The sequence below is a fragment of the Dermacentor variabilis genome, chromosome 9, assembly GCF_050947875.1.
Source record: "Dermacentor variabilis isolate Ectoservices chromosome 9, ASM5094787v1, whole genome shotgun sequence".
NCBI lineage: Eukaryota > Metazoa > Arthropoda > Arachnida > Ixodida > Ixodidae > Dermacentor > Dermacentor variabilis.
The window spans coordinates 19,995,184-20,021,389 of NC_134576.1; the positions used below are offsets into that span (position 1 = coordinate 19,995,184).

The following is a 26,206-nucleotide window of genomic DNA, read 5'->3' on the forward strand; positions in this document are numbered from 1 at the left end:
CAGTGGTCTAATATCCAGCACGGAGGTGCTCGACGCGAGCATTTATGGTTGAAACTCCGGATCATAAAACTTCTCCGCAGCAAAGTTTCGAATTGGGGTATTGTAGAGGAGCAGTTGCAAAAGTGGTAATGCGTTGCTGGGAAGCACAAATTCTCAGAATTCAAGTCTACACTACTCGAATATTGTGCCCATGTAAGACACAACAACACACCATAAGCTCCTATGGCACCCGCCCTAATAGGCCTGACGGTTGTTTAGCTCGACAGACAGCAACTTCCCCCTCCCCCCCAATTCGCACAAAGCGCCACCGTAATGAAAAACTTTGCAGACTATTTCCTTGTCGTACTTAGCACATTTGGGAGATATGCTGCGAAAGCATCTGGGGAGAATTTTCGGGTCTTTTCAACAGTGCTCGGTGATTTCGTACCAAACAAGAGAGCTACCATTCGATGCCTATCTTGCACTTCTCTACAGGAAGCCGTTCTCTGAACGTTCTTCGTATGTGGGGGAGTGAAGCGCGAAGTTAAAAAGAGATTTTATAGTCTCCTCTAGCACACCCGAACACTCAGAGGCATGGTGGTACCGGTGGAGTGCTATAAGGTGCCTTCAACAGACTACGCTACGGCCAAATCGAGATCAGCTTCCAGTTCCCAGGTTTATACCATAATGACCACCGCATGACGACCGCAAAACCATACAGCATACATGGTTATACCTCCAGCTCTCATACAGAGTCTTCGTCATAATTCCCCAGAGACTGCTACACCGAGAGCGTTGAGGCGGAGGCCAAACACTGGCCACACACAAAGGGTCATTCGCCACTCCAAAAGTACTTCTGGCCAAAGTACACGTGCTGTTTTTGTGCTTTGAACAAGCTGGCCAGGATGCACAATTGGATTTGCATTATACGCCATCTCCACGAATACTGTTTTATAAAGAGGGAACGCGTGTCGTCGGTAAGCCTGCAAAAGAGAGAGCTTGCATATCCTAGTATTGTTGCTAGGCAATTGTGTTTAGAAGCAGTATGAGCTTCCCTTACTTCTGAATCGTGAGCTTCACTTTCTACAGAAGGAGTTTACGAGCAAAGAGGCAATGGTTTTCTAGTTCAGAGCTTCGTTGAGGCTGCTTCCTGACCTGTGTCAGCTGTCCTAGCACTGATTTTTTAAGGGCCCCTCACCAGGTCTGACTATTTTGAGCTGATAAGGGCAGAGCATGCAATGCGCGACTGCCATCTTGTCTGCGCGACTGGCCGCTCGAGGCCCTTTGCGTGGATTCGCGGGCTGCTTTCATGCTCGCAAAAATACTTATGTAGCACGTATTGAGCAACGGAAAGCTGTATCGGCACTTTTTCATGTTACTCTACAATTTTCTCATTGACACTTTTCATCTAATTGTAATATTAGAGAAGTTCATTGAATTAAGTGGAACAAAAAACAATAACAGAGGGTTTTAGACTTGGGGGACGCAAGCGTTGGAGCCCGCTTGGGGCCACCGTACTGTGCACGCGTAGACTAGTCTGCGCATGCACAATACCGCGGCACCAAGCGCTAGCAGGCGCCAAGGCTTCCGTCCCCCACATCTAAAGCTCCCTAATAATCCGAGTATCTTCAAGCGGCGGCAAAAACATTACCTTCGTTCCGTCAGCTACGTCGCGTTCGCGTATATTTAAACTCTGGCTGAAGTTAGCCGGGGCACCCTGTATAACAGAACGCTGCGAGTAGCGTAGCTGGTGCGGAAAATCTGTAGCGCGCGGAAAATTGGAAGCAGGGGAAGTGCGACGTGACGGCTTCGCTAATCGGGAGATCGCGAGAGGCAGCGCGTTGGTGACGCGAGTGTGCGATTCAGTGCAGTCGCCGCATGCAGGCCTCTGCTGATACAGCGCTTTGCTTCCATACAGACGACGCGAGCTACTACGGCGCCATATCGTAGCCATCGTCGCCGCTCAACCCGTCTTGCGCGGCAATACGCTTTTGTTCTCGCGCGTTCGTTCGACCAGTAACGACAGCGGCCCTTCATCGTGGGGGTGTAGTGCCACGAGCTTCTGTGGCCACAACACCCAATGGAGCGCCACATCGAGCCTTACTCGTATCTGCTCTCCATTTCCTCTTGCGGGAACAGTGATCCCCGACACACACGCTGGTACCGCGGACTGACCTCAGCAGCTGACACCGCGGAAGAGCGTAGTGCTCCCCACCTCGCACCGCCATTGCCCCCATCGGAAGCGCTGACCGCGCACCCGGCTGCAGCTGCCGTGGCCGCCATCAACTCAGCGCATGCGCAGGCCGTTCCCCCCTCCCCCTTTCGTCCTCTGCTTTCTGCCTCATGTATTTACTGTAGCCTCCTGCTCCGTTGTCCTCCTTGGGCTGTCTTCGCTTTTGCGGGGGGCGTGAGGTTACTTTTTTCGCCACTCGCCGCACTCCGCGTTCCCTCTTTAATACTTCGCTCCGCTCGTTCGCGTGGTTAGGTCACAAACATGGTCAATCCGGCCGCCCGTGCCGCCCCCGTCCGCCTGCGTGTGGGTGGCGCTCTAGTCGAGACGGACGAGCGGTCGCAACTTTGCAATCCGCACGCCTGCTCGTCTCTCATTTGGCTGGTCTGAGGCGGACGGCGCCGGGCGTCATCACGGCAAACATGGCGCTTGCTCGAAGCGAAGCGAGGAGGCGAGGCCTAAGCTACAGCCGCATCAGTCTATTTTTCTCTTTCTTGTGATTTTTACTAGAGTTATCTGGCATCCACGGAAATCGTCATCGAGTGAAGCAAGCCGGTGTACCCTTCCAGGCCTCATCAGTACGTGCAATCGCCGACAGAAACAGACGGAGCTCAGGAAGTGTGTGATATGTTCACGAGCGCGGCCGGAAGAAATATTTGAAGCAGTCGACTTCGTGTTTTTTAGTGCCATGCTTCGCGTATGCGTCGCACACGGGAAGTCCATCACCTACACGTGCATTCTGAGGAGGACACATGTTCAGGGCGTGGCGAAATAGTGTCCGATCGGTGCATCAAGCGTACGCGTTTGCTATCTGTTCTGTGTAAGCGGTTCGTTACCGCGAAGTAATGAACGCCAGTCCTTCGCAACTTTCAGAAGTCATGATACGAGCAATAGCGGTAAGTTTTTATTGCCTCGTTCTCGCTGCCATTCCGCGTGTGCTTTACTGCGTTTGAGCCGTTTCGCCGGCTGCGATGCGCCGTGGTGACCACGACGTTCGAGCATCGTTCTTGCTGTTATGAAATGTGTTCGCAAGCTACAAATCGTGATATATACGTGCTGTATGTCGCAGCGTTACTAGGTGTAGAAGTGCTCGTTCTACGCGATGGGCGTGTCCTCACAAGTGAACTGTGCAGAAGTGTTGCCGATCGCGTTTTCATATGTAGTACCCTTATAGATAAGGCCTATCACACCGGCCTTTTCTGCTTCCTGAATGTATCGTTCGTTTCAGAAGTTGTTCCTGCACTTTTGAAGGTGGTTCTATTGTGGGGAGTTTAGGGACCATCATAATAGTTACATGCGTCAAAACCTACAGCGCTGTTCTGAAACGTGGACACGCCTGACAGCACTGATGTCATGAATGAAAATTTCGGGCAGCCTAAATTACTTTTTATCATGTAGACATTGGTTCGAATCTATAGTGCACGAAGTATATTGCTTTATATCTTGTGATGCTAGCGGCTTGCATGCCCAAGAATTCTAACTGCTTGTCTTTGGCTGGTGACTAAGCACAGAGTCTGTGAAGACACCCGTAGCATGATAGATGAGTACGCTATAGGTAAGAACTGGGTACTTGCTTCTTATTAAGTACAAATTTTACGTTTCCTGACAAAAAGCAATATCATTGTAAAATGAACACGTAGGACAATTAGTAACAAGTACGTAAACGTCACAGGTATGGTGATCTATGATATTCTGCTGGCAGCCAGCAAAAGTACGTGAAAGAAATTTTGCCTATTGTGCTTCCTCACTGGCTAGCTATGGTCGCGTTATCAATGCTGGCAGAATGGGTAAGCGAATGTTCGCCGTTACTTTGTATATCTACCCTATTTGATTCTCTGGTTCGTGTCACCTATATTGGCACGAGACTTTAGTTTAGAGGGAACAATAGCACAAGTATACCACCATTACGTGCCTCATATGTGCTTTATTTTCCGTCCTCATGTTCATTCTGCCAATATTCATTAGCAAATAATGTGCATTAAACTGACTTGGGCCTGCAAAGTATGTCCATTAAATGTTTTTCCGGTATGCTTTCATCTATTTGTAAGCTTACTGCTACCTATCATTCGTGGGTGTAAGATGTTGGACGCTATAAGTGGCTACCTCATTGATCTTTATTTTGCACAGGCCAAGGTTCCACTCATTAACTGGACCGTTTTGAGCTGCGCTGCCATAATATAGAAAGAGGTGCCTCGCCCGTTGTCATTCTTTAGCATGTTCATGGCCACAGGGCATTGCTCCTGAGAAGTCAGCGGCTATCACAATATAAAAACATGGCTATTGGCTGTCATGAGTATATACTGAACATAAATTTTCACAATTATATCAGCATTAGTTATGTGATCGAAGCCAGCCAATGAGGAAAAACTACTGGCAAAATTTTCAAGTAATTCTGCCGGCAGAGTGTCTGTTCGCTATATTATGTTAGCCACACTCTTTTCGTCAGTGTGCTGCATTTTTCTTTTTGACACACATTTACTACTCGGCCAGATAAGATATTGTCAAGCCATCAATTTTAGGCCCACACGCATTATCACTTCTTTATTTTATCATATTCTGGAAATGGCACCCATGTCTAGCTTAGATTAGCAACATCAGCTTAACTTATGCACGGAGTTGAGTTGCTGCATGTGAGAAAAAAACTATTGAGTAACTAACAGGAATTTGACTTGAACAAAAAATAATTTGGCTTTATGTCTCGTTGTATCAGTTGTGCTGTTCATTTGATGCATACAGTAACCCGTAAACACAAATGTATGTGCACCTTGCATTTACATGCACGTGTATGAATAAAACAGCAGAACTTATAATATCAAGGCATGTTGCACCAACTGTACCCCATCGATGATGTTCTATATAGTATTCAGCTCATCTTATTTAAATTTTATCACATGGTGCAGTTACAACATTTCATACCTGTTTGTAAGCGAATTTATGGACTGTGTCTGCTGCATGTGAGAATGTATATTTTAGGCCAGTGACAGTACCTGAGGGAGCAGCTTTTTATTTAGCTTTTGCCATTGTTTATTGGAGGGATCTTGTATATTATGCCATCCAAACAACTCATATAAAGGTTTGTGTTTAGTATAACAGCAGTGAAATAGCGAATGCAGCTGCACTTCTTTGTATGCTAGTGAGGTCAATTCCTCTGCTTATTGTTGTGTAACGTGTTGTTCTTCAGTCACACATGGTGACTGCATTTGGCATTATGAGCTCTAGGCTCATTTTCTCTTGGACCTTATGATGAAGTCAAATCTGCGTCTTCAATAGTCAGTTTAGTGGAAAGCCACCACGGAACCAATAGCTCAAAGATCAATTCATGCATGCTTTTTACCAATCAGACGGTGTGCGGAGACTGTGATACATCGCCTCAGCTGCACCAATAATCACACGTGTAGTTAAGTTATTAATATAGGCAGAAGAAGATGCGCGTATGCAACCGTTACTCATTCTTTGAAATGTGAATGACCCAAACCTTCATGAGCATATCGGTCACAACCATCCGGCAACGCAAGTAGGAACACTTGTGCTATCACAAGTGAAAACAAGTAGAATAGTGCTACCATCTCAGCTGGTTTGTGATGATTACCTTGCCTGCAAGTTTCTTCTTTATGTTGGATAAGCTTTCTATTTTATGAATTCACATCTTTCACAACATTTACTGTGGTAATCAAGGCACAGCACAGATAACAATGCTGAAGGAGGTATACACAAGTAGAGCAGATAACTTATGGGTAAGTTGAAAAAAAAAACGGGTAAAACTTCGTCGAGCAAACTATTTTCACATTAGAAGATATACCACTGGCAATGAATGCACATTCAGAACATGAAATAAGTACTATGTGGGGAAGATTGAGATGTCGGATGGCAAAAACCTGTTTGCCTTCTGAATGTTGTTAAAAATAAAAATTCCACCCTGTACTTTTGTGACGGAGGGTAGAATAGCAAAGGAGAGATGCAAACCGGATTTTGTATGTAGTAGTCAATTATGAATGTGCCACTCAAGTTGTGCGAAACATAGCTATCTATGTGCAAAGAATTAGACAATGTACCATATGTATGTGTTACATAATTACTTTTTTCCATTCAACATTCTGAGGTCTAAATGTGAAATGCATGCTTTTTCAGCTACAAATAGCACATGCGTGTTTGATCTGCACCACAAAGAGCTGATGTGACAAAAAAATGTGTACACCTGAGTGTTTTGTTGCTTTTCATGATGTCTAAGATTACTTCATACAGTTTTGAATCTACGGATTCCTTCGCATGTTTATAGCTAAAACTACGTATTTATAGCTCGAACTACTGAAACTACTTGCGTTGTGACTCCAAGGTCCCAAAACGAGCATTTGTGTGGTGTCCTTCCTGTCCATTGACGTGGCCTTGCACTATAAACGTAAGATGTCACACCTGCAAAGCTGAGCATCCATCCTTACATTTGAAACGTGTTTTTGAATGCTCGGCAGTTATGCTCAAAAGCACATTGTGACAGCAAATCTGCACCGCCTTAATTTAAGCGCCATGTAGAGGGATCTTCGTGCATAGCCAAGCTGTTGTAGCTTGCCTGCCGGAATAGAGCATTGTCCAGTGGCACCGTATAGTCCAGGCGTAACAGTAAACAACGAGTAAACAAAGTGGCTGAAAATGCTAAGCTGACCCTTATATAGGAGCGTTATATTGTCTAACCCACATACAAAGTTACTTTAAGTGTACTGAATAACCAGAGCTCTGATTTGTTTCAGTGCTGCGCACACACAGCACTGAAACAAAGTCCCTACAATGGTGAGCAATGCGCCAAGGAATGGAAGATTACTTGTTGTGTGCGGACATGAATAGTAGATGTGAATGCATACCCAATTCTCAAGTACGCGTGTTTTCTTGTGGAACAATATTTCATTTGGCACAGAGGCTGAGCCACTGCGGCCTCCTAACTGTAAATTTCTGTGCTGTCGCAATGCTAATGGAGGCATCATTCATTTGGCTACTCGAATAGTGAATCGATAATGGAGCACAACAACCTCTCAGTTTTACGCAGAACACCTTGTGCATTCTACACAAAACTGAACCTAAGAAACTATTCGCTGGATTTTTTATGCAAATAAAAAAATGGCAATTCATCTTTCCTCACTTTTTGTACCGCCCGGTCTTGCGCCATATAAGCCTTTATTTCATTGTGATGTGCATGTTAAAGCAGCTACTAATTCAGAAAGACAAACACAAAATCACTAGCTACATCAACCGTTTGACACCACGAGAGGTCACTGAACTCAATGCCAAGCTAATTGTCGTGATAATGTCGGTTCGCTTTCAAATAAAATACAAGTACTGGCCAGCTGTTTATGTTATGCAATGCATTTTTCATTTCCCTAAAATATGACTCTGCATCACCTAGCTAAAATGTCTTTACTAAGGTAATCGCCAATAGACTCAGAAACACCTTGAACTTCTGTCAACCAAAGGACCAGGCAGGATTCCGTAAAGGATACCCAACAATAGACTATATTCACAGTATCAATCAGGTGATAGAGAAATGTGCGGAATATAATCAACCCTTACATATAGCTTTCATTGATTACGAGAAAGCGTTTGATTCAGTCGAAACCTCAGCAGTCATGGAGGCATTACGGAATCATGGTGTAGACGAGCCGTATGTAAAAATGCTGAAAGATATCTATAGCGGCTCCACAGCCACCATAGTCCTCCATAAAGAAAGCAACAAAATCCCAATAAAGAAAGGCGTCAGGCAGAGAGATACGATCTCTCCAATGCTATTCACAGCGTGTTTACAGGAGGTATTCAGAGACCTGGATTGGGAAGAATTGGGGATAAAAAGTTATGGAGAATACCTTAGTAACTTGCGATCTGTTGATGATATTGCCTTGCTTAGTAACTCACGGAACCAATTGCAATGCATGCTCACTGACCTGGTGAGGCAAAGCAGAAGAGTGCGTCTAAAGATTAATCTGCAGGAAACTAAAGTAATGTTTAACAGTCTCGGAAGAGAACAGCAATTTACGATAGGTAGCGAGGCACTGGAAGTGGTAAGGGAATACATCTACTTAGGACAGGTAGTGACTGCGGATCCGGATCATGAAACTTAAATAATCAGAAGAATGAGAATGGGCTGGGCTGCATTTGGCAGGCATTCTCACATCGTGAACAGCAGGTTGCCATTATGCCTCAAGAGAAAAGGGTATAAAAGCTGTGTCTTAGCAGTGCTCACGTACGGGGCAGAAGCCTGGAGGCTTAAGAAAAGGGTTCTACTTAAATTGAGTACTACGCAACGAGCTATGGAAAGAAAAAGGATGGGTGTAACGTTAAGGGATATGAAAAGAGCAGATTGGGTGGGGAACAAACCCGAGTTAGTGACATCTTAGTTGAAATCAAGAAAAAGAAATGGGGGGCATGGGCAGGACATATAATGAGGAGGGAAGATAACCGATAGTCATTAAGGGTTACGGATTGGATTCCAAGGGAAGAGAAGCGTAGCAGGGGGCGGCAGAAAGTTAGGTTGGCGGATGAGATTAAGTTTGCAGGGACAACATGGCCACAATTAGTACATGACCGGGGTTGTTGGAGAAGTATGGGAGAGGCCTTTGCCCTGCAGTGGGTGTAACCAGGCATATGATAATGATGATGATCAGCTAGCTAGGCTGTTACTGCATAAATACATAAACAACAGGCAGCTCATGCCCAACTACCTCAAATAACCCAAGCAGAGCTTACAGTAGCCCATGTGCCATGTGCATCCTCTGTGAGCTTATTTTCTATATGTAGAGCAATCAAAATAGAATATGCAAGTGTGATGTTGACAGTATCAAACAGACTGAAGTCGGTCATCTTTGTTTGCGGCCATGGGTGAGAGAGGGAGCATGCCTATGATGGTACTGCTTAATTTTGTGCACTTCCGTAATGTTTTTTACATTGTTGTAATGTTAAATTAAGTATGTCCAAGTAGTAAAATTGCAACAGATTGGCCACCCAGGCTGGCAAGAAAGAATGCAATTGTTTGATTTCACTCAAAATAAGTCCTCTTGTCAGCAATATAAGTTATTTGCTTTCAAGTAAATACTACCCTTGGAAACATTTCATGAGTATATATCTGCATAAGGTTACCGCTACACGTACATATTGCTTTTATGCCAGTTATAATGAATTGTTCACTCACTGCTTAACTTTGAATCCCTTCCAGCATGACGTTAACAATTTATGCACAACCCTTTTTGCACACGGTGAGAACTTCATTCATCGCTGAGCACCATTTTAGCAACATTTAAGGTTATATCTTGTTCGCAAAGTTTACAAGCTGCAAGTATTAAATTTCTAATAGGCATGTTTGATGCTTCATCTTTGGATGTAAAAAAAGGATAAGCATTTCATGCATCGAAGTGTTTAAGAACGCTCTTAAAGTTGTCAGAGGGGAAAAAAGCAAGCAAATGCAAACATATCAGCAAGCTGTACTGGGTGCCTCACATGCGTGCTCAGTGGCAAAGAGGTGTGTCTTGGCGACCTACGCAGCTGTACACCGCGACAGATGTGCATGTGTTCCGTATTCTTGTAAGCTGTCACTAGCACTACAGAAACTGCGCCACCCCGCCGAACACGAAGATTTCGGACGAATCACTTCCGACGACGCTATCACTCTCGCGTGACGTAGAACACAGCACGTTGGATAATTTGAGAGGTTTCGCTCAACCAGCCAAGACAGAGCGCACTGAAAGTAATCGTGCGAGAATATGTCGCATGTTGCGACAAGACGCGATTGCAATACATCGTTAAAAGGTGGCGCAGATAAGGTAATGGCGGCAATGCAACACATGTGGCTGCAGAACGTAATGTGGCAGCATAGAGTTGCATTTTCACCGAGAGGCGGAAACTTGAAATCACATCTGCAAAAACATGCCAGCGTCGTCTGCTGCAGCGCCTCCTCTACGTAATGGAGGCGATGTCTGCTGTCAAAGGTAGTTGCTAACCTTGAACTTCTTTTCTACGCCGAATGGTTGCCAGCTGTCAACAGGCCGCGTCGCCCAATAGGAGAGCCCGTGCGATCTGCTCGTGCGGATTGAGCTTGCACCGAGTTTTGCGACAACATCCGCCTTTTGAGCGTCCGCACGCGGGCGGACGAGGGCGGTAAAGACGGGCGGATTCGCCATGTTTGGGCCGCTATGCCCCAAACACTGGCCCGCGTCGGAAAGCTTCGGCACGCGCCGAAGCGTCAAGAGCGTCAAAAGCATCGGTCGGGAACAGGGACGCACAGCGATTATGTCGATTGCCGTTGCTAGAAGCTCGCCGACGCGAGGCGAAGCTTCACCGGCGTGCACAAATTAGAGGCTGGGACGCGTCGCCAGCGTCAACCAATCGAAGGCTGCGCAGCCTGCGGCTGCTATGCCTATGATGGCCGCCCATACAAAACATGTACCAAGTGCGAAGGCGCCGACACCAACGATCGTCCGAGTCGTTTGGACTCACGACGCGCGCGACAGTGTTTTTGAAAGACAGTCTTGTAATAGTAGGCCGACAACGGCACGACTGACAACCGTGGGTTGTGGCAGTGCGACGTGGATCCGAAGCGACTTCAAACGACGCCGACTAATCCAACTTGCCCACTGGGTTCCGCCCGGCTCAGTGCGATCGTCTGCTAAAACAGACAATCGAATCACGATTGCCGCAACATCTGCGCTTGTTGTATGTGTATTTTGCCGTGCTTAAAACGAATGGAAACATGTTTATGAGCTCTGAAATTTGAATAATCAGCACTGCCCTACCGCCGATGTTGTTTGCGTTACGCCTAGGCCTAGCGCGTCCATCGAGTTCGCAACTGGCGGGTGAGCAAGCGCGAAGGAAATGAATTTTCAGTTCCGTTTGGTACTGCAGTGATTTAAAATGTGAATGAACCGTGTGGAACTTGGGGTGGTCAACCACGGCATGTTTCGTGTGGTCTCGGGTGAGTCAAGTTTAACGGGCAAGCTCTGCGCTGTTTCTAGTTGCAAAGATAACTTCCGAAAGCGAAAGACACTGGTAGCCGAACAATGGGAAGTACGTACATAATCAGCCATGCCGCCCGTTTCAGCCGAAAGTGCGCTCTTCTATTCGGCATGTGAAACCATTTCAGTACAAGTTCACTGTGCTACTTCACTCACTTCATTCAAGTGCACGCGTCCTTTGGGCTAGTTGGGGATAAATCGCTCGTGTAGCACTCAGGCACACTGACGCACTGAAGCATATGGGGCAGCTCAGTCATGCTTGAGTCAATGTGTCCTTATACTTGAGCACTGCAAAAAGAAATGATCTGTTTGGAACGTGTGCCCCGTGTGCAGTGCATAGCAGTACCTGCATCATTCAAGGCCTATGCATGTAGCAGCGTATACCAGGATTGCATCGATCCCTGCTTCAGAAGCAGCAAGCACTTAGTTAATGAAACTGTAGTTGATTTTTTACCTCACTTTTTTATGGAAAGTGTAGATTTTGTGAGTGCATTGTGGGTAAGGTGAAAAGGAGTCATCAGGGCTTTGTGCAGTCGGTATGCTTAAACTGCTGGAATCCCTTCAGCTTCTACTAAAATGTTTCTTGCTACGCTACTAAAATTGTAGTCAGGACAAATGTCTATTCAAAACCAAGGTACGAATGCATCTGCGCAGAACGTGTTTGATTTACAAGCTAATACTTACACAACAGTATGCCGATCGATAGCATATGTGCTTGAAATAAATAAATTCCGTAAAGGTAAACGACGAGGCCTACAATAACAAGCCTTGTAATATCACTGCAAAAAGTGCAGCCATGCCTATCAGCCGCAACAAAACTGCTGCGGCTCCAACCTACTACCTCGGAGGCACCTCTTTAAAGACTGTTCGGGCCCTTCCCATTCTGGGTGTAACATTCAGCTCTTCTCTCAACTTTTCCGCATATGTGCCCAGCACTGTATATAAGCATCGGACTATTCTTGGGTTTGTGTGCTGTGTCTCCCTTCTCTGGTTACCTAAGGTTTTTTGAGCACTCTACGCTACTATCATTCTGTCACGACTTGAGTACGGCTCATCAATATAGTCCCCGTACCACACTCTCGACGCTAGCTCGTTCAGCACCGGACAACACGCCCCCTCCCGTCTTCTCGGTTGTCGCAAGCTCATGCCAGCCCACTAAACTTGCCTCAAACCCCTCAGGTAGCTCACACTGCCATACCAGCGCAACATTGCACTAGTCTATACTGCAGCGTGCTTGACGGCTCTCTGGACAGCACATCTTTCTTCTTCAGTTCGTCTGAACTAGTGGTCAGCACAGCCTGAGCTCTAACCACGCCTGTATGGCCCGACACCACAACTCCATGATTATATCTGGCATACAGAGCTTTCTCTCCACCCCCTGGCCATTTGGATTCTCCTTCCTTGCGACTAGACTGAATTGGCGATCCTGTGTTTTGTGCAGCCGTCGACTGTGTTCGTGTGTACCGTGCTGTATGATTGAGCAAGCGTGTGTGTGTGTGCGTGTGTTAGCACGTGGGGGGGAATTCAAATTCCGGCTCTAGATGGCTGGCTATCAGACGCTCTAACATACAGGCATCAGCCTTTTTTGTCTGGAGTGTCAAGTTACCATTATTATTATTATTATTATTATTATTATTATTATTATTATTATTATTATTATTATTATTATTATTATCAGCATCATCATCATCACTACGACCCCACTGATTGTGTTGAAGCCAGTGTGACACATACTTCAAAATATTTCTGGGGCTTTGTGCGCTCTCCCTAAAAAGAACGCCAAGAATGTACATTGATGAAAATGGTGATGTCTCAAACACTGCCGATGCCTTTGCAGAACATTTCTGTTTGCTATATAGCGTGAAATATGCTTTAACTAACCTTCCCAGTCTGGCATGGTGTGTTCCCTATCTGACAATGAAAACCTTGTTTTCAAGTGTATGACGTGCCTTAAACATTCCCTTTCTTGTGGTGCTGATGGTATTTTTTCCGCAGAGCTTAACCCATTGAGAAGCTGTCTAGACAATTGTGCACAGCAGGGTAGTGCATCAATAGCAAAAGCACTGATGAATGTAAAGGCATTTAAAATATGTTTCATACATCTTGAAACACTTATTATTGGAACTGTGCTGTCAGTGCATCTTTCGCATCAAAAGTTTATGAGAACTTTATACCCATAAAGTATCGGAATTGAAATTCATGCGCTGCTTAGATTCCCTGTACTCAGCAAGATGCCACGACGAGCCCGCTCGCCATCAAAATTCCCTTGAAACTTTGTGCTCGGATGGGGCTCCCAGAGTTATTTGACTCCCGGCGCATAGCTGTGGCCTCAAAATCCAGCCCGAGTTCGCAATGTGCCCGCTGAAATGTCTATTTGAGCGCGAAAAATACATTCTAGACGAAATCCAGAATAATTTCCGGCACCGGGGGTTGTTTCGGCCGGCGGTGCATGGACAGCACGAAAAAATTTCGGGGAGAAATTGAAGCCCCATAAGCCCCCCCCCCCCCCGGCACCCCCTCCCCCCCCTCCCTTCCCCCCATTGGGCGCACCCCTGATCCAGAGAAGTCACTGGAGCACAACCAACTATGAAGTGTGGAAGAATGGTCTAACAGAAAGTCTGAACAAGGCGCTCGCCAACATGTAAGTGGTCGACGTCGAACACAACATTTGGGATGCCGTCCTTCCGTACGTAACGTTAGCTTACAACACAGCAGTGCAAGAAGCAAGAGAGATAACGCCATTCAAGATGCTTTACGCAAGAATCCCGACGAGGACTCTCGACACCAAGCTGCCGCATGTCACCGATGAAGAGATACCCGTAGAACACCGAAGAAGCACACCTGCGCATAGAGCATCAGCAAAGGACGCACTGCCGACACTACAAAAGTTGATGACGCTGGGTGGAATACCAGAGCATTCTGGTGTTTTGATCCCGATACCCCGATGAGGACTAAGTGAGAAAATTTGGCGACGCTTTTTCGGACCGTGTAAGTCATCCGATATATTGGTGCAGTGGAACATGAGTTCTTGCCGGACGGTATTACGCAATCATAGCGGCGGCGCTCGCGATCCGAAGTAGTGAATGTTGTGCGCCTTAGGCCCTTCTGCAAGCGCTAACCTACTCTCAGACTTTGTGTATTTGTTTGTTTCTTTGTTGTTTCTCCATACTACATGTGCTCCTTTTTTTTATTGTGATAGCAATTGTATGGAGACTCCAAGCGAATTCTTGCCATCAGCGTCGTCACGAGCTTCCTGGTGTATATATAATACATGCTATATGCCGCGCCATGCTACATGAGATGCGCACCATGCTATCAATAAGGTTGCTTTTAAAAGTTCTTACATTGTTGTCAAAATTATAAAATCTTTCAGAAGGGCAGCCCACAAAGAAATGTAATAAAGCAAAACACTGACAGCGCGTGTCTTTTATCTTAAATCTTCTCAGATTGAAATATTAAATGTGCGAAACGGTAACAAAGCTCAAACCCGAAAATTATATAATTTTAATAATGAGGCTCTGCACTACCTCGGGATCCACCCAGGAAAGAGGTGTGAATTCTACCCGATACAGAAAAGCGTGGTAAAGCCGCTAAAAAGGACGTCAGCTTTAATTAATAAGCATAGATGAAATCGCCCAATGGCAGGATTGAAACAAAGGACCCTCAGCACAACAGTCTGTTTTTATTTAGTTTACGTTTGCTTCAACTGATGCTGCCACTGCAGCCGCGAGTCTTAGACTTCGTGCAATATTCTAACATGCTGCTATCGCATTCATTGTTTCGCCCTTCTGTGAAGCTGTTATTTTGCTCTCGTGTTTGTAGCCTCGGTACGATGCTTTCTAAGAGGCAGGCATTGACACGTGTACTTATGTATCCTTTTCTCGGGGACGGCAATTCACCCGCTAACAACTTACAGTTATCGCTCAGCGCAAGACGCGCCTTCATGATATGGAACTTACTCGACTGCAGTCGATCATTCTATCTCTTATGTTCTCGCGGAACCTTGCGTAATCAGATTGTATGCGCGGCGCGAATCATGTAGTAATTTCTGGGAGGCACGCGAGCGCCAGCGATTACCCTGGAACCTTCGACGAGTCATGCATGAAAGCCCATGCGCTGGACCTGTACATGAGGTTTTCGACGATCGCCGACTTACTCGGCGATATCACTCTGCTTGACTTCTTTTTTCGGGGAACAGTAATTAAAGAGGTACTTTTAAAGAGGCCAATAAATAAAGAGCCCAATAGACAGTTACTTTCGTGATTCACAGTTTTCTCTACTGTGTACTTCACCGCCACTTCTACGTGATACAATACCTGTATAACTTGTAATGAGACTAGAAGGCTTTTCCGAGACATGTCCTGGGGAAAAGCGGCTGCAGGAGCTACATTCGAACAGTGGACTGATTGAAAAATGGAGAACATATTAAACTTCAAAAACTTGCAAGACATTTTACGCAATGCCTCACGACTTCAAGCCAACCAGAAAGTTGGAAGTTATGCCAACATTGTACTAATCCATAAAAATGGAGACGGTAAGGAACGAAATAATTATGTGTGTGATCATATACTTGCCGTATTGTATTAAATAGTCACCAAGATAATTCTCAACGGGATCGGAGAAACCCTTCACTTTATTCAACCAGGCGAACGGGTTCGTTTAAGGCAAGGTATTCTACAATGGAGGGCCACAGGGGCTATGGGAAGACGCTGGGAGAAGCCTTCGTTCTGATAGCACACATTAAAGAAATTGACTGATGATGATGGTAGTACACAATCTGCGGCATCGGCCAACGAGGACGGTTCGAACAAGTCGTCGTGGTCCGTTCCCCCCGTTCCCCTATAAGAAAAGGTAAACGTCTTAATAAGTAAATATAATATTAGTGTAAAGCAGCGCTACGGAGCATTAGGAAACATACGACCGGAAAACCAACACAAGAAATTGCTTTCTCATTCAGGTTGGCTTCCCTTTCATGCTGTCTCCGCATCGTTATTTCACAGCACTACTATTTTAATTGGAGCCAACAAATACATGTGTTAAATACGTAGGTCGGATGGGCCAATTCAGAATCATGCACTGCAATTTCGCTAATATACGTGTGCAGTGTCCCTGGCATATCTTTTTTTTATATTTGACCTGGGACGAGTCCCATCTGTAAAGCTAATTTTTCCAGGATTGTTCAATCCGGACGGTAGCGGTAAGGCAGAATGAGAGAAACTGGCCCATTCATCTTTTCGAGCACGTGAACGAGAGGAAAGGCAACCGGGCGACCCGATTTTCGTTAGTCATAACCACATGAACACAAGGAAAGCATACGGGACATGATTTGTTGTTTTTGCACCAAAATATATAAAGACTGAAGCCAGAGGAAATTAATGCGGGTGAAAAAATATTTGCCGCCAGTGGGAGCAGAACCAATGTCCTCTGTACGAGACGCGCGATGCTCTAATCTCTAACTGAGCTACAGCGACGGCTATGTTATTCATGTCGACAACACTCTAAAAAAGCGCTTGGACCCCTTGAGACTTATCTTCTCCCCAAACAATAATGGTCACCTATTTTGCTTTCATTTCCTTTCTTTAAAGCTGCGGCCAGTGTACTTTGGCATCACGAATGACATGCGTGTTATCAGCGTGACAGGAAAGTAGCGAGCGCCGAGTTGTGTACGGAAATGCCAGAAAGAAAGATCACGATTAATGTTCGCGAGCAAGAAACGCCCCGAAATGTTTAATCTTTCTTGATAATGAAGATATCACCCTAATGAAGATCGGGATTTATTGGCATACCCTCTGAAATGTGGTGGCGACGTCACCTAGCCTGTGTCAGCGTTAGTCAGCGCCACTCACACCCATGCGGGCGGATGTGGCACATCCTCTTTGACCGCAGGCGCCACATAATACGTAAACTTTAGCAGCAGACAGCTGGACTTGCGCTTCCTGAAAGCTCCAAAGCTGCCGAAGTTGAGACCCTGGCTTTGTAATTACCGAGAAGATAGGGAACCGAGGGAATTCATTTTCTTTATTCAAGACCATATGAATCCAACGCATAATGAAGTCGAGAAACACACGGCGAAAATTATTTGTGATGTTTAATAAAAAGAAAGCAATAGCATGCCACAAATGAATCAGCGGTGGAAGCAAGAACATATTTATGGCATGGACAGGCTTACTTTTTCGGGTTCCTCTCTTCAGTGACAGGTATAGCGGCGATAACTTCGGATACTAGAGCGGACCCGTGAACCTGAAAAGAGAGGATCGTTATGTTGCGCTAACTGCAGCTACGCAAGGCAAGACACTCAATGAGGCAAAAGTCTATTAGAAGCCTTAGTGTTCATTGGGGACTTAGTGGCTGTTGTGAAGTTTGTGTTTGTCAGTGGTCGGTGTGATGTAAGAATGTTCCCTTTAGGTTACTAAAAGGGCGGATCACCACAAGCATCGCCCAGGCAGCGCATGAACCACGAATGGTAAATTTCCAGCCAACATATTTGAACGCATTACGCTAGATTGGCTATACATGCTCGTCTGTTTGAAAACAATGTCATTCTTACTAAGGAGTAACCCCTTCCCCCCTTCACCGCATTGGGTATCCTGCCTTTTTCCGTAGCCGATACCGAAAGTTGGGGAGCCTAAAATTGTGGGCCGTGGCCGTAGTTGTGTGCAGTCTAAAAATGTGGACCAATTCCATGCGTGTATGTTGTCTGAAAATGTAAGCCGATATTGAAGATAACGCAGTCCTACGCTTTTCCTACTCCGCTCAGTCGAGTCAGTCTATGGTGAAAGAAGTGGTTACGAGCTACTTTCGGTAAAACCAACTCCCACTACAGCAAAATATGACAACATACAACGTTAGTTGCCAAACTTGACCTATTTTCCAGCTTTCGCCTCTAGCGTTTGGTAAATGTGAAACCGTCGTAAGTGCTAACTACGTTGAATGATCTAGTAATATCAGAATGTTATAACGAAACTTCCCGTTCCGTGTTTCGTTCCGAGTGAGCGAAGACGGCTCAGTCCTGATTCAACACGGAAGACAAAAAAAAAAAACACTTAACTGTTAAAAGTGGTTATTACCGGATCTGAATAATTACAGGGAAACAAAATAAATTTATTTTGTAAAATGATCCATGGTGCTGCTAAGCTGCACGGAAATAATACTTTCTTCAGACCACACGTAACTAGTGGTTGAAAATGAGTTAAGCACATTCAATGCTAGAAGCTACATGAAGCGATGCTTTAGTTAGAACGAGACGGGTGAAATTATTGAGGAAAGTTAGAGGAAGTCCTTTGGCCTGCTACTCTTCTGTGCGACAGGAAGGGAAAGATGAGAAAAAGAAAGCTAGAGTAGTGATGATTATTATGACAAGACTGTGTACGCGCTCTTGTCCGAATGGGCCAGCCTCGAATCTGACAGATCCTTCATTGTTGCCTCCGTTGGCATGTCCTGCCAGGGGTCCAGGAATATATATATTTTTTTCTGAACGGCCGGTTGTTGGCGCCAAAGAAAAGGTTTGTGAACATGGGTCCCGAGTCCACATTCACAAATGTCCTTGCGCTAGCAGTCTTCGTAAAAGAATATTTCACGCAATCCTGATGTTTCGCCAATCCTGGACATCAAATTGGCAAAGGTGGTCAGCCAATGGCAAAAATACTTACAAAGTTAAGTATTATTGCGCAACGTGAAACACACGGATGTAAGAGAAGAACACACACCAAGCGCGAACTTTCTATTAAATTTATTGTGCCACTGAATTGGTTTATATATAGTGCTTCACGTATAGAAACCGATTCATCGCCGAATAAATATAGTTGAAAGTTTGCGCTTGGTGTGTGTTCTTCTGCTCTTACGTCCATGTCTTTTTTGTTGCTTAACATTCCTTGAATAATGCATTTACAACTTGCCCGGAATGCTGCTCTCACTTACAAGCTAAACGTTTTGTGAATTCGTCCCCAGGACTCTATTTGGCAGGAACACAGACGAGCTGCCAAAATTGAATTTACGGGCGACCGGCACGGCTCTGACACTTAACAGACTGTCATTTTGTTTTCCTACGGGAAGACTTCGTCTCACGGTGTGCAATACAAATCTACAAATTGCTGTTTGAGGTGCAACATTGGAATGCGAGCCGTCGTCTTCCCCTTCGTATAGCTGTACATTAAACACCGAGGCACAATTATAAGCGCTCTACCCGTAGCGCTCCATGCGGCAAGTTTTCACCAGCGGGAGCTTTCAAGAAGGGACCCGGCCACATATGTGAATGTTCTTGTGAAATGCCTGTGCTTGCACTATTTTCACTTGCACGATGCAAGCTCCCCTTTTCTCTCCCATTTCTTCAGAAAACGTCACCACCAAGAAAGCAGATCATCCCGTCTGGTATAACACTCCCAACCACACGGGATAGTAGGCAATGAGAGCTTCCATTTAAAAGTAATATTGCGGAAACACATTTCAGAAGCAATATGTTATTTCTATTGCACCTACTTCTACGATTAGGTGCACCGCACATATAGGAATCGCTTTTTTTCAGTCATTGTATAGAGGTCTCCTCCTAACCACAACAATAACAAAAAAATTTGATGGTGGTCTATTTGAAAGGCTTACGAGTGCATTACTAAGTCATACCTTGGATATGACACGTTCAAAACCGTATGAATAGTGCTGCTACTTCTAGTTCAAGGAACACTGAAGTGTATTCACAAATCAGGTAGCATTGTTGGCTAAAGGGTTGGAGCGCAGGAGAGCACGAGGACAGAATAAGGCACATTCGACGAACAGGCATAATTGGGACGCAAGTGCAGATATTAAATCAATGAAAAGCCTCAGAAAAGTGGCCATCCTGCATCGAAAATTGTTTACTTTTGTTTTCAGTTTGACTCCCGAGAGAAAAAAGTCGTAACATTCCGGTTCAGGTCCGCTTCGAGTAAAAACAACAATTTTTTTCGGTTTGAGGTTTTCAGTTCAATTTCGGTTTGATACCCTGATTGCGACAAACCGAGTACGCTGTCAAACACTGCCGGAATAATTAAAGCTGCAATACACGCGCATACGCCGCGCCCCACATTTCGCTTTTTCATTCATTTATTTACCTTTTCACATAACCTCAAACGCCAAGGCATTATAGAGGGGAGTGGGGTACATGCGAAAAACAATAACAACGATTACTGCAAGTTTATATAATGCAAGTAACATGTGCTGGGGAGCTATTCATTAAGAACTCAAACAACAAGAATACTGTGGCACAAAAATTACATAAACCTAGCGACATCTCAACTGTACAAAAGGAAAATACGGCGCGACAGTGATTGCGCAAGTACAGCGCATGTGGCCAGGTTCACAGTTAGAAAAAATCAAACAAGATCATGCAGAAAAGTTCGCTGTATTCGATTGACACGATATCGACAGGAAGGTGGTCCCAGTCGTTCGTTCTATGTGGAAAGAATGAATATAAAAACCTGCTTGTGTGAGAAAAAGTGCCTGTTACTTGAACATCATCATCAGCCTGGTTATGCCCACTCCATGGCCAAGGCCTCTCCCATATTTCTCCAACTACCCAGGTCATTTACTAATTGTGGCCATTTCGTCCCTGCAAACTTCTTAATCTCATCCGCCCACGTAATTTTCTGCCGCCCCCTGCTACGCTTCCCTTCCCTTGGACTCCAAACCGTAACCCTTATTGACCATCGGTTATTTTCCCTCCTCATTACATCTCCTGCCCATGCCCATTTCTTTTTCTTGATTTGAACTAAGGTGTCATTACCTCCCGTCTGTTCCCTCACCCAATCTGCTCTTTTCTTATCCCTCAACGTTACACCTATCATTCATCTTTCCATAGCTCGTTGCGTGGTCCTCAATTTAAGTAGAACCCTTTTCGTAAGCCTCCAGGTTTCTACCCCGCACGTGAGTACTGGTAAGACACGGCTGTTACCCACTTTTTTCCTAAGGGATAATGGCTACCTGCTGTTCATGATCTGAGAATGCCTGCCAAACACACCCCAGTCCATTCTTATTCTTCTGATTATTTCATTCTCATAGTCCGGATCCGCAGTCACTACCTGTCCTAAGTAGATGTATTCCCTTACCACTTCCAGTGCCTCGCTACCTATCGTAAACTGCTGTTCTCTTACGAAACTGTTAACCATTACTTAGTTTTCAGCAGATTATTCTTTAGATCCACCCTTCTGCTTTGCCTCTCCAGGTCAGTGAGCATGCATTGCAGTTGGTCCCCTGAGCTACTAAGCAAGGCAATATCATCAGTGAATCACAAGTTACTAAGGTATTCTCCCTTAACTTTTATCCCCAATTTTTCCCAATCCAGGTCTCTGAATACCTCCTGTAAATACGCTGTGAATAGGATTGGAGAGATCGTATCGCTTTTGCCTGACGCCTTTCTTTATTGGGTTTTTGTTGTTTCATTATGGAGGACCACGGTGGCTGTGGAGCCGCTATAGATATCTCTCAGTATTTTAACGTACGGCTCGTCTACGCCCTGATCCCGTAATGCCTCCATGACTGCTGAGGTTTCGACTGAATCAAGCACTTTCTCGTAATGAATGAAAGCTATATATAAGGGTTGGTTATATTCCGCACATTTCTCTATCACCTGATTGATAGTGTGAATATGGTCTATTGTTGAGTAGCTTTTACGGAATCCTGCCTGGTCCTTTGGTTGACGGAAGTCTAAGGTGTTCCTGGTTCCATTTGCAATTACCTTAGTAAATACTTTGTAGGCATCGGACAGTCAGCTAATCGGTCTATAATTTTTCAAGTCCCTGGCGTCCCCTTTCTTATGAATTAGGATTATGTTAGCGTTCTTCCAAGATTCCAGTACACTCGAAGACATGAGGCATTGCGTATACAGGGTGGCCAGGTTTTCTAGAACAATCTGCCCCCCATCCTTCAACAAATCTGCTGTTACCTGATCCTCCCCAGCTGCCTTCCCCCTTTGCATAGCTCCCAAGGCTTTCTTCACTTCTTCAGGCGTTACTTGTGGGATTTCAAATTCTTCTAGACTATTCTCTCTTCCATTATGGCGTGGGTGCCAGTTTATGGGTGCCACTTGTGTTTTTTATGACGGTGATCAACCCAAGATGACAGATAAGTAGGTGCTAGAATGAGCTCACTGTTGAGGATATGATGATGAAATACTCTCTGCGCAGTGATAAAGATGATAGACACAATTGGCATTTCATAAATGTTGTGCTAGAAATATAATCATAGATTGAATGAATGAAACGAGTGAAATTATTTTGTACTATTTCAAGCGAATTAACAAGAGTAGCATTGTATGGGTCCCAAATAGCAGCAGCGTATTCCAACTTAGATCGTACTAGTGTTTTATACAATAGTAGTTTCACTGATGAAGGGAACTTGCTAAAGTTTCGCCGCAAGTAGCCCAACATTCAATTTGCGTCATTGATTATGGAGTCCATGTGACATCTCCAGGATAAGTCAGATGATATAGTAACACATAAATAACGGTAGCATTAAACTGTTCAAGCTGGACGTGGTTAACGATATATGCATGAACGAACACGTCGCCTGATGTAACCGCCATCAGTTCGCATTTCTTGGGGTTTAGTTCCATGAGCCACTTTTTACACCAAAAGGAGATGTTATTTAGATCAGTCTGTATAATTTCTTGGTCCTTATCATTACGAATGTCAGGAAGCAGTAAACAGTCATCGGCGTATAGATAAATTGAAGATGACACACAATCGGGCGAGTCGTTAATCCGTATATATTAGAAAAAGTAATGGACATAAAACAAAGCCTTGCGGAACTCCTGATGCTACGTTAATTCAGAGGGAATCATGACCGTTGACAGAAACATATCGTCGGCGATTGATTAGGAAGCATTCAAGCCAGGTAAGTACATTACGGTCAAGGTTTAAAGAGGAAAATTTCCGCGTAGGCAGCACATGAGTAACCTTATCAAAAGCCTTCGAGAAGTCCAGAAAGGCGCAATCGATTCTGGAATTCTTGACTAGTATACAGTGCAAGCGGTGAGTGAAAAGAAGTAATTGAGTTTTGCAAGAAAACGAACGCCTGAAGCTGTGTGATGCCGTGTGATGATGTAAAGAAAGAATCTGGTTCCAAAAAGTTAAAGATATGACTGTAAAATACGTCCTGCATCAGTTTGCAAGGTATACTTATTAGTGAAATGGCTCAATAAATTAATAGAGAATGTTTGTTGCCTGATTTATGAACAGGCAACACTGCTAAAAAGCGGGCATGTCCTGTGCTAAAGGGGCTTAGCGCAGAGACGAGAACTAGGAGTCGGATTCCTGATTAATAGGAATATAGCTGGTAACATACAGGAATTCTACAGCATTAACGAAAGGGTGGCAGGTCTTGTTCTGAAACTTAATAGTACGTACAAAATGAAGGTTGTACAGGTCTACGCCCCTACATCCAGTCACGATGACCAGGAAGTGGAAAGCTTCTATGAAGACGTGGAATCGGCGATGGGTAGAGTGAAAACAAAATACACTATACTAATGGGCGACTTTAATGCCAAGGTAGGCAAGAAGCAGGCTGGAGACAAGGCAGTGGGGGAATATGGCATAGGCACTAGGAATAGCAGGGGAGAGTTATTAGTAGAGTTTGCAGAACAGAATATTATGAGGATAATGAATACCTTCTTCCGCAAGCGGGACAGCCGAAAGTGGACCTGGAGGAGCCCGAACGGCGAGACCAGAAATGAAAAAGACTTCATACTCTGCGCTAACCCTGGTATCATACAATATGTGGACGTTCCCAGCAAGGTGCGCTGCAGCGACCATAGGATGGTAAGAACTCGAATTAGCCTAGACCTGAGGAGGGAACGGAAGAAACTGGTACATAAGAAGCCAATCAATGAGTTAGCAGTAAGAGGGAAAATAGAGGAATTCCAGATCAAGCTACAGAGCAGGTATTCGGCTTTAACTCAGGAAGAGGGCCTTAGCGTTGAAGCAATGAACGACAATCTTGTGGGCATAATTAAGGAGTGTGCAACAGAAGTCGGTGGTAACTCCGTTAGACAGGATACCAGTAAGCTATCGCAGAAGACGAAAGATCTGATCAAGAAACGCCAATATATGAAAGCATCTCACCCTACAGCTAGAACAGAACTGGAAGAACTTCCCAAGTTAATCAAGCGTAAGACCGCTGACATAAAAAAGTATAATATGGATAGAATTGAACATGCTCTCAGGAACGGAGGAAGCCTAAAAGCAGTGAAGAAGAAATTAGGAATTGGCAAGGATCAGATGTATGTATTAAGAGACAAAGCCGGCAATATCATTACTAATATGCATCAGATAGTTCAAGTGGCTGAGGAGTTCTATAGGGATTTACACAGTATCAGTGGCACCCACGATGATAATGGAAGAGAGAATAGACTAAACGAATTCGAAATCCCACAGGTAACGCCGGAAGAAGTAAAGAAAGCCTCGGGAGCTATGCAAAAGGGGAAGGCAGCCGGGGAGGATCAGGTAACAGCATATTTGTTGAAGGATGGTGGGCAGGTTATTCTAGAGAAACTGGCCACCCTGTATACGCAGTGCCTCATGAATTCGAGTGTACTGGAATCTTGGAAAAACGCTAACATAATCCTGATCCATAAGAAAGGGGACACCAAAGACTTGAAAAATTATAGACCGGTCAGCTTACTGACTTGTTGCCTACAAAGTATTTACTAAGGTAATTGCAAATAGAATGAGGAACACCTTAGACTTCTCTCAACCAAAGTACCGGGCTGGATTCCGTAAAGGCTACTCAACAATAGACCATGTTCACACTATCAATCAGGTGATAGAAAAATGTGCCGAATATAACCAACCCTTATATATAGCTTTCATTGATTACGAGAAAGCGTTTGATACAGTCGACACCTCGGCAGTCATGGAGGCATTGCGGAATCAGGGTGTAGACGAGCCGTATGTAAAAATACTGAAAGATATCTATAGTGGTCCTCCATAAAGAAAGCAACAAAATCCCAATAATGAAAGGCGTCAGGCAGGGAGATACGATCCCTCCAATGCTATTCACTGCGTGTTTACAGGAGCTATTCAGAGACCTGGATTGGGAAGAATTGTGGATAAATGTTAATGGAGAAACCTTAGTAACTTGCGATTCGCTGATGATATTACCTTGCTTAGTAACTCAGGGGACGAACTGCAATGCATGCTCACTGACCTGGAGAGGCAAAGCCGAAGGGTGGGTCTAAAAACTAATCTACAGAAAACTAAAGTAATGTTTAACAGTCTCGGAAGAGGACAGCAGTTTACGATAGGTAGTGAGGCATTGGAAGTGGTAATGGAATACATCTACTTAGGGCAGGTAGTGACTGCGGATCCGGATCATGAGACTGAAATAATCAGAAGAATAAGAATGGGCTGGGGTGCGTTTGGCAGGCATTCTCAGATCATGAACAGCAGGTTGCCATTATCCCTTAAGAGAAAAGTATATACCTGTGTCTTACCAGTACTCATGTACGGTGCGGAAACCTGGAGGCTTACGAAAAGGGTTCTACTTAAATTGCGGACGACGCAACGAGGTATGGAAAGAAGAATGATAGGTGTAAGGTTAAGGGATAAGAAAAGAGCAGATTGGGTAAGGGAACAAACGCGAGTTAATGATATCTTAGTTGAAATCAAGAAAAAGAAATGGGGGGCATGGGCAGGACATGTAATGAGGAGGGAAGATAACCGATGGTTATTGAGAGTTAGGGAATGGATTCCAAGGGAAGGGAAGCGTAGCAGAGGGCGGCAGAAAGTTAGGTGGGCGGATGACATTAAGAAGTTTGCAGGGACAACATGGCCACAATTAGTACATGATCGGGGTAGTTGGAGAAGTATGGGAGAGGCCTTTGCCCTGCAGTGGGCTAAGCCAGGCTGATGATGATGATGATGATGATGTTGATTATGAACAGGAACCACCCTCCGCATCTTCCAGACAAAAGGAAGGATACCATGATCAAGCGACTGCTCGAAGAGTTTAGCCAAAAGGTGGGTAATGTTTAATCTGTTTTAGCTCGTCA

The 26,206-nt window shown here is 44.8% G+C and overlaps 1 protein-coding gene and 1 long non-coding RNA gene across 2 annotated transcripts in view; one reads left to right on the top strand and one right to left on the bottom strand.

Annotated features, from left to right (window-relative positions):
• LOC142557937 (uncharacterized) overlaps positions 1-26,206 on the top strand; it is an 82,400-nt gene that overhangs the window by 22,815 nt on the left and 33,379 nt on the right. The window contains exons 2-3 of the long non-coding RNA XR_012822901.1: positions 23,838-23,975; positions 26,099-26,174. This is a non-coding gene — a long non-coding RNA (uncharacterized LOC142557937). The remainder of the gene's footprint in view (positions 1-23,837; positions 23,976-26,098; positions 26,175-26,206) is intronic.
• Positions 1-26,206, bottom strand: part of LOC142557936 (uncharacterized) — a 41,347-nt gene that overhangs the window by 9,969 nt on the left and 5,172 nt on the right. The window contains exon 2 of the mRNA XM_075670127.1: positions 17,363-17,433. Within this exon, the coding sequence (XP_075526242.1) occupies positions 17,363-17,433 (71 nt within the window). The remainder of the gene's footprint in view (positions 1-17,362; positions 17,434-26,206) is intronic.